The following is an 8,484-nucleotide window of genomic DNA, read 5'->3' as shown; positions in this document are numbered from 1 at the left end:
GGTGGCAGAATGTTGAGGTTAAAAAGGGGTGATTTTTCATATTGAGACAGTGTGGGGAGCAATTACATTTTATTTGATTAAATAAAAAATGGATAAGGAGGAAGAGAGTACAAGTTTATACATTGGAAGTATTTTATTTTCATAACTCGCATAACTGGAATTTGTCAAAGATAGAACATTATGCAAACGGTGGAAGCTTTCAGCTACGTGCAGGCTTTGATGCCCTTCGTTTCTTTGCTGAACATAGTGTACATCTCCCACAACCAACTCAGTAGCAGGTTTTCAGTCCCTTCTCAGGGAGTGTAGTTAAATACATGTAACAAAAAATTCCCTCAGCATTTTTCCTTTGTTGTATTTTTTTTAAACTTGAATCTGAACTCCAAAATAAATTCAGCTTTTAAAAGAAATTAAGTAGCCAGTTAACCAGAGGTGGCCCAACAAAAAAGTGGAGGGTGCTGTTATCAGAGTGCATCGGGCTAATTTGATCCGACTATAATCAGTTACATTTCTTATTTTACCTTAAATTGTCCACTCATTCAGAATATATATAAATAAATCTCAACTCTCTAGTCATAAACATCGTCATCTTCCAGATAAAAGAAATCTCTTTCCAGATTCTCAGATTCATCTGAAAAATCATCTTCGTCAATATCTTCATTATCATACGTATCATGCCATTCTGCGACATATTCATCATCGTCTTCGTATTCTTCATCCTCGTCCTCTGTTTGGCTGTCTGATTTCGCTCTGTGGCAAACAGGAGTGGTTATAATTTTGGAATATTTAGGGGCTGTTCTAAGTAGCTTTTCTGTGCTGGTATGGACACTATGGGCTGGATGGCATTCAGTATTGTAAATATGTATGGTTCTCTGTGTTGAGAACCTATGAAATAATCCAGGACCCCCTTTCTGTTTCTGAAAGATGCTTTCTTGTTTCAGGGATATTTCATTTCTGTTAACTTCGTATTTATTTGAAAAAATGTTTCAAACAAGCTGAAAGGTTAAGAATCATAATTCCATCTTCCTCAAAACTATATGGGCCAGCCGACAGTGTACTTTATAATAAATGAGAATAACAATGTAGATGATAAAGATGGATATCAAATTTGAATGACCATCGGTACAATTTTACAGGACAATAGAATACATTATAATGACCCCTGAATGGCAGTTTACATTCTCTCAATGAAACTGATGCTATCTCTTATAAGTGAACGGATAAAATCAATTAATATCCACATTTCATTAATTTTATAGCCACGGCAATATATTGCACAACTTTACAATAAAATGGGTAAACACTTAAATGCATTCTAAAATAGCTTTGCAAACCACTCGGTTGTACCATTACTGCTAGGTGAAGACAAAGAATAACCAGATGGACTACCAGGCACCAACTGAGGCAATGAAACCAGACAAGAGTGAAGCAGCATGAAAACTGGCCCTATCGGCCCAACTCATCCATGCTGACCAACATGGCCATCTATGCTGGTCTCATCTGCCCACATTTGATCCATAGCCTGATAAACCTTTCCCATTCATGTATCTATTTAAAAATCTCTTAAGTGTTCCTGCAACAACCACTTCCTCTGGCCGCACATTTTATATACTCACACCCTATGAAAATGTTGCCTCTATGGTTCCTATTAAATCTTTCTCATCTTATGCCTTCTAGTTCTTGATTCACCAACCCTGGGAAAAAGACCATACATTCACTCTATTACCTCATGATTTTATACACCTCGATAAGATCATCACTCATCCTCCCACATTCCAAGGCACAGTTTTAGCCTGCCCAATCTCTCCATAAATGTCAGTCCCTGGAGTCCTTGTATAGCTGCACTCTTTCCAGCTTAATGACATCTTTCTTATAGCTGGGTGACTAAAACAGAACATAAAACTGTACGTATGCCGTCACTCACATTGTGGCAACTGCAACAAACTTTCACAACGTCTACACCTTTTACTGATGATGGCCAGCATGCTAAAAGCATCCCTCAACACCTTGTCGTCCTGTGATATCATTCCTGTATTTACTTGTACATATATGTCAGTACTTGGTCCCTTGGTTGTACAACACCACCCACGTCCCAACCCGTTCACTGTAAAAGTCGTACCCCGGTTTTATTTAGGGGATCTGCAAGGATGAGAGGATGTCTGGTAGAAACATATAAAATTCTTAAGGGATTGGACAGGCTAGATGCAGGACAAATGTTCCCAATATTGGGGGAATTCAGAACCAGGGGTCACAGTTTAAAAATAAGGGGTAGGCCATTTAGTACTGAGATGAGGAAAAACCTTTTCTCCCAGAGAGTTGTGAATCTGTGGAATTCTCTGCCGCAGAAGGCAGTGGAGGCAAATTCACTGGATGTTTTCAAGAGAGTTAGTTATAGCTCTTAGGGTTAACAGAATCAAGGGATATGTGGAGAAAGCAGGAACGGGGTACTGATTTTGGATGATCAGCCATGATCATATTGAATTGCTGGCTCGAAGGGCCGAATGGCCTACTCCTGCACCTATTTTCTATGTTTCTATGACCCAAAATGTGAAGGCAGCTGGCAAAGCATCAAGACAGACCTGGAAGGGCAGAGTTTAAAAACTAACAGTCACCCACCCATCCCTATAGAAAATGTTCCAGTCCCCAGTCCCCAGTCCCCATCTGTGTCAATATGCTGCAAGAGCCAGACAAAATTCAGACATGGCTGCTAATAGGAAATAACATTTATGCCACAGAAGTACATCAAAAAGAGATACGGAAATAAAGTATCTATTTCCTGCACCAATATCTGACATCTGGACAGTTATCCTGGTTCTCGCCTTCTACCCCACCAGTCTCCATATTCCACACATCATCCTTCACAATTTATGCCATCCTCAACAAAATTCTGTCATCTAATGTATAATCCCTTCCTCTTTCAGTATTTTAAAAGGACTGTCTCCTTCATAACGCCCTGGTCAATCCTTCCATCCCCACACACTTGCCCTGTTGCAGCAGCTGCAAGAGATGCAACTCCCTGTCCTTTCACCTCTCCCCTTCCCATCATCCGGGACTACAGCAATCTTTCCAGGTGACACAGGGATTTACTTGCACTTTTATTAGGCTAGTGCGCTATATTTGGTGCTCACTGTGTGGTCTCCTCTGCGGTGGAGAAATCAAAAGCAGAATGGATGGTTAATTTTGCCAAGCATCCACCTTCATTCATCACGAGTGATCCTGAGCTTCATTCCTTTAATTCACCATCCTACTTTGATTTATCTGTCCATGGCCTGAAATACCAGAGCAAAGCTAAAATGAGTATTAGGACAACTCCTCCTCTTCAATTTGGGTATGTTCCAACTGTACAAACTCAGTAGTGAATTCTCCATGAGGTTTTTCTCCACATTAGTGCAACCTGATCTCTCTCCCTGTCACCGATTGTCCTACCCATTCCTCCTGGCACCTTCTCTGCAATTTATATTTCATTCCCAGTTCTAATAAAAGATATCTGCGCTGAAACATTGTTTTCTTCCCACAGTAGCTGCTTGACCTTGTTTCCACTATTTCCTGTGTTTTCAGATTTCCAACATTTGTAGTTTTTTCTACTTTCAGGAGAAATGAACTACCTACCCTTGCCTTTGGGTGGCATTACCATTGCCAAGTCGCCCCTATCAAGTGCTGCAGGTCACTATTGAGAGGAACCTCAGCTGGTCCATGCATGTAAATACCACGACTACCTGAGCAGGTCAGACGCAGGTAATCGCCAGTGAGTGACTTATTTCCTGACATCCTACAGCTCTTCTACGTTTGACAAGTCAGGTGTGTGACGCAATACATTTTTGTAGCTCCAACAACAAATGTGGGTCAACACCATCTAGAACAAAACATCACAGTGTGCATCATCGATAAAATAGACGACAGTTACTCATCTCCATTATCCAGCAGCATCTGCCAAGCCTGTGATCTCCACTACCAAGGAGGAAAGGGCATCTTGTGCATGGGAACATTCCCTTCCAAGTTACACAAGTTGCCAACCTGGATATTCCCAGCAGGTTGTGAGGACTGCAGCTTTCCACCACCTCCTTGTGGGCAATTAGGGATGGGAAATAAATACTACCCTCGCCAGCGACAATCAGATCACAAATTGCAACCAAAAGACTGCTGATTTTGGCCAAAATCTTACTTAACATTTTTAAATTGTGGTAGATTCGTACCACCAGAGATTTGTACACAGATTGGTTGGTGTTCCTGAGAGTCTGACCTTTGGGATACAAGGTTAAACAGCCAACTTGTTTAAGGAGAATATAAATCCAATGACACATTCAAAAAATTTCACTCTGGTGTCAGGACCAAGAATTGCAACTTAAAACACAATTTTAACAAAAGCAGATTATTTGGTAATTACCTTGTGACTGTGTGCAAATTGGCTCCCAGAATTCCTACAATGACTACAGTAAAGCTGTTGGGTGGCCAGGAGATCATGGAGGGTGCTGGATCAAAGCTACTCTTTCAGCCCTCAGAAGTTGAATAGATATCTGTTGAACCCTTTGCTTTCTTTTGTTGTTCCACTGAATAGCGGGCAATTAGCAGCGGGGAAGACAGGAAGCAGGAAATGTTACAGCGGGCATCGGCATCAGAAGCAGGAGCCTAACAGAAAAGTCAGTGGCACAGTACATTAAGAAAGCCAGAATTTTAAAAGGGGTGATATTTTGCATAATTGTTGGTTATTTAGCAATATTTCTAAAAAAAAAAACGTTTTCCCTCCAAAATGATAAATGGGACATCATGGGATTGTGAAAGGTACTTATAAATGGTCTATCTAATAAGTATCTTGCCTATGGATCTAATCTTCAGTTTTTAATCAAATGCCCTTAATGTTTATCAATTTATAATGATTTCATTAACAGGACAGAGCTTCTGCCTAATGTCGTATTCAATATGAAATGTCGCCAATCCATGCCTTCCACTGATGCTGCCTGACCTGCTGAGTTCCTCCAGCACTTTGTGTTGCACACAAGATTCCAGTATCTGCAGTTCCTTGTGTCTTCATAGTAATCAATGCACTGCGGAACATAACTTTCTGCTATAATCTAGCATGCAAACCAAACTGAGCTTGACTGGCTTTGCATCTTTTCTCAAATATTTGTCTGAACATTTTCTGTCTCAGTATCCTCTTCCTGCCCCACAATTCTATCCCTAAATACTCAATTTGTAACTCTCATGCATAATGAATCTCCCACCGACTTCAAGGCAAGTATATCTGGCTTTAGATAAATACACTTTTGCATTAGCGGTCGGAGGAAAACTCTACAATTGTAGCAGTTCTGTATGGCAGTCCCCTTGCAACAATGGCTAACGTACTATTTACCTTCATAATTGTTTGTTGAACATGATTACTTCCCCTTAATTTACTCCACTTGGCTTCCTTTCTTACCAATTCCCTGCATTTTAGAATCTACAGAATAGTTGTTTCCCACCCACAATGCCTCTCACTCTAAACTTCTTAGCCAAACTTTTCTTCATCTGAAATATCTCCCCTCCTTTTGGCTAATCATCCATTCCTTTAATTAAGCCTTTGTACAGCACCTTGAGGATTACCTCCGATTTCCATGGTTTGTGACTCCTTGGATGTCCACCTTCATTACCCATCTCCTGCGGTCCTGGTGGGGCAGAACTCACCTATGGTGATGGACTGCTACAAAGATTGAAGGCAACTATATCAGTGTGAACCATCTGAGCAGGGTAGGCCCCATCACAGGAACAGGCTACCCAAGCTTATTAAGCCTGTTCTGCCAGTCATGAGATTAAGACGGTGTAATGCCTACCTCTAATTCTCCATCCCACTCTGACTTATTGAGACATCTTGAGTAACGCCTCCATTTGGAGGATGGAGAAAATTTGAACTTCTATTTACTGCACTTATAGGAGCTTGCTATCCTGAAACCAATTTAGATTATTGCTGTTTGCCATTGTAAATTATGGCAATTACATATGTGCCATTTACATGGAAAATCAATGTCCCTAAAGTGCTTCAAGATTCCACAAGTAAACTTCTGAAGTATCTGGACAACTGAGTGCTTCAAGTAACTATCTCTGAAATGCAATCAATCATAGGACGGCACACAGTTTCTTCTGAAATCTGACAAAGTCAAATATCAAGACCAATGAGCAAAACTTCCATTTAGTATGATCTCATGGTACCAGTTAACATTGGATTGGTCACAACATCCATGGAACCAAGTGCTAATCTTAAACTTGTGCTGTGTTGAACTGTACCTCAGCATGGAATTTCCCTAGGAATGGGTATGATTTGGCATCTTTCACGAGGCTCCTTACATTGTTTGGCTCCACAGAAACCAACTCCTATCCTATTTCAGCTATTCCTATCAAATTATCCGCAGCCACATATTCAAGTTCCTCTGAAGAGCTGCTATGGTATTTGCGTCAGTTCATGTGGCAGCGTTCCACATTCTCACCTTCCTTTGCAAGCAACTTAAATTCCCTGTTAGATTTATTACAGGGCATCCTATAATTGTGGCTTCCAGTTCTTATCTCTTCATATATTCTCCTGTCAAGCAAAGTCATAATCTTAGAGCTCTATACTAAATGTTCTCTTTGCGAGGAAAGCCCAAGGCTTTTTACCCAGAGGTATAAACTAAGTTTAGCTTTTTTTTTCAATTACCAACATCCTTTCTATTTTATATGTCTTCATATCTTGTTTTATTCTTCTATCTTCTTCCTGATAAGATACAAAAGTGGGCAGAGAAATGGCAGATAGAGTTTAACCCGGGCAAGTGTGAGGTGTTGCAGTTTGGGAGGCCACATGTAAGGGGAAAATATACAATTTATGGCAAGCATTGGGGTAGAGGGATCTTGGGTCCAAGTCCACAACTCCCTGAAATTGGCAACACAAGTACAAAAAAGCACATTGATTGGGGTATTGAGTATGAGCCAGGAAGACATGATGCAGCTTTAAAGAGATTTGGATTGGCTGCATTTGGAGTATTATGTGCAGTTCTGGTCGCTCCATTACAAGAAGCATGTGGAGGCTTTGGAAAGTGGTCAGAGGAGGTTTACCAAAATGATGCCTGGATTAGAGGGTATTAGCTATAGTGAGAGGTTACACAGCCTTGGATAAATCTCTCTGGAACGCTGGAAGTTGCGTGGAGACCTAATAGAAGTATAAAAAATGAGGCATAGATAGGGTAGACAGTCAGAACCTATTTTCCAGGATGGAAATATGGAATACTGGAGAGCATAGCTTTAAGAGAGGGGCAAAGTTTAAAGCAGATGTGCAGGGAAAGTTTTTTTTACACAGAAGGTGGTGAGCGCCTGGAGCATGCTGACGGGGTGGTGGTAGTGGCATTTAAGAGGCTTTTGTATGTACATGGATATGCAAGGAATGGTGGATTGTGTGTTATGTCTAGGCAGATAAAGGTTGGTCTTAACGTCATGTTTGCAATAGTGTGCCGAAGTGCCTGTTCCTGTGCTATACTGTATGTTCGATGATAAATATCAAAATAAAGTCATTTGGTATTGATTTATTACTGCCAGGTGCAATGCAATACTGTGAAAAGTCTTGTTTTGCTGCTATTCAGGCAAATCATACCATTTATGACTACAATCAAACCATACAAAGAGTGAACCCACAGAAAGCAATTGGCCGAGGTAAAGATCATGGGCCTGGCCTCAGAACCTGCTCAGACCACATGGCAGGAATATTTGGGGACATCTTTAACCTTTCCCGACTCCATTCTGAGATTCCCATCTGGTTTAAGAAGAGGACAATTATCCCAATGCCAAAGAAAATCAAGGTAGCCTACCGCCATGAAGTGCTTTGAGAGGTTGGTCATTCAACTCCAGCTTCTCAGACAGCCTTAATCCATTGGAACACTTATGTTAGACTTCTATTTATTATTGCTCTGCCTAACCATAATTCCAACCAAACTCATCTTCATATTCAAGCAAGAACACATCACCTCACCCTCTGCCACCAGATACATGACTTCCTGACCAATAGACCATAATCAGTCAGAATAGGTCACAAAACATCCTCTATGATAATTGGTGCTCCACAAGGATGCGTTCTCGGTCTCTTGCGATACTCACTATACATTCACAACAAATTCTGCTCTATCTCCATTTATAAGTTTGCAGATAACACCACCATAGTGTAGGTATGTTGCAAAACCTACCTGAATCGTCGTTGAGAATCTGCCCCAGGCCGTGTGCGCGATTTTGGCGCTGTTTAGAGGGGGCGGGTTTAAAACGCGATTTTTACTAGGCTGTTGCAATCGAAAATGTTCAGCCTAGTAAATCATTAACGGAAAATCGCTGAAAGACCCCGTCGCAAAAGGTATTATTAGTTTTTATGGCCTTGTATAATAGTTATAGTAGTTTAAAAATCACTCTCTAAACCCGCGACCTCTCGCAGCCCCAGGGTTTTATAAAGCAAACAATTAAAGGTATGTACCTTATTTTTACATTAAAAGGGGCTTCTTAAGAACC

The 8,484-nt window shown here is 40.8% G+C and overlaps 1 protein-coding gene across 4 annotated transcripts in view; it reads right to left on the bottom strand.

The window, feature by feature from the left end:
- Positions 1-114: 114 nt before the first annotated feature.
- Positions 115-8,484, bottom strand: part of LOC129697502 (cullin-9) — a 143,391-nt gene continuing 135,021 nt past the window's right edge. For all 4 annotated transcript variants that reach the window (XM_055636136.1, XM_055636135.1, XM_055636137.1 and 1 more), the window contains exon 40: positions 115-747. In XM_055636136.1, coding sequence (XP_055492111.1) covers positions 567-747 — 181 coding nt within the window. In that variant the 3' untranslated portion in view covers positions 115-566. The remainder of the gene's footprint in view (positions 748-8,484) is intronic.

This window comes from Leucoraja erinacea, chromosome 5 (assembly GCF_028641065.1).
Source record: "Leucoraja erinacea ecotype New England chromosome 5, Leri_hhj_1, whole genome shotgun sequence".
Taxonomy (NCBI): Eukaryota; Metazoa; Chordata; class Chondrichthyes; order Rajiformes; family Rajidae; genus Leucoraja; species Leucoraja erinaceus.
The sequence above is the reverse complement of the archived record's forward strand: the minus strand, read 5'-3'. Positions and strand labels throughout refer to the sequence as shown.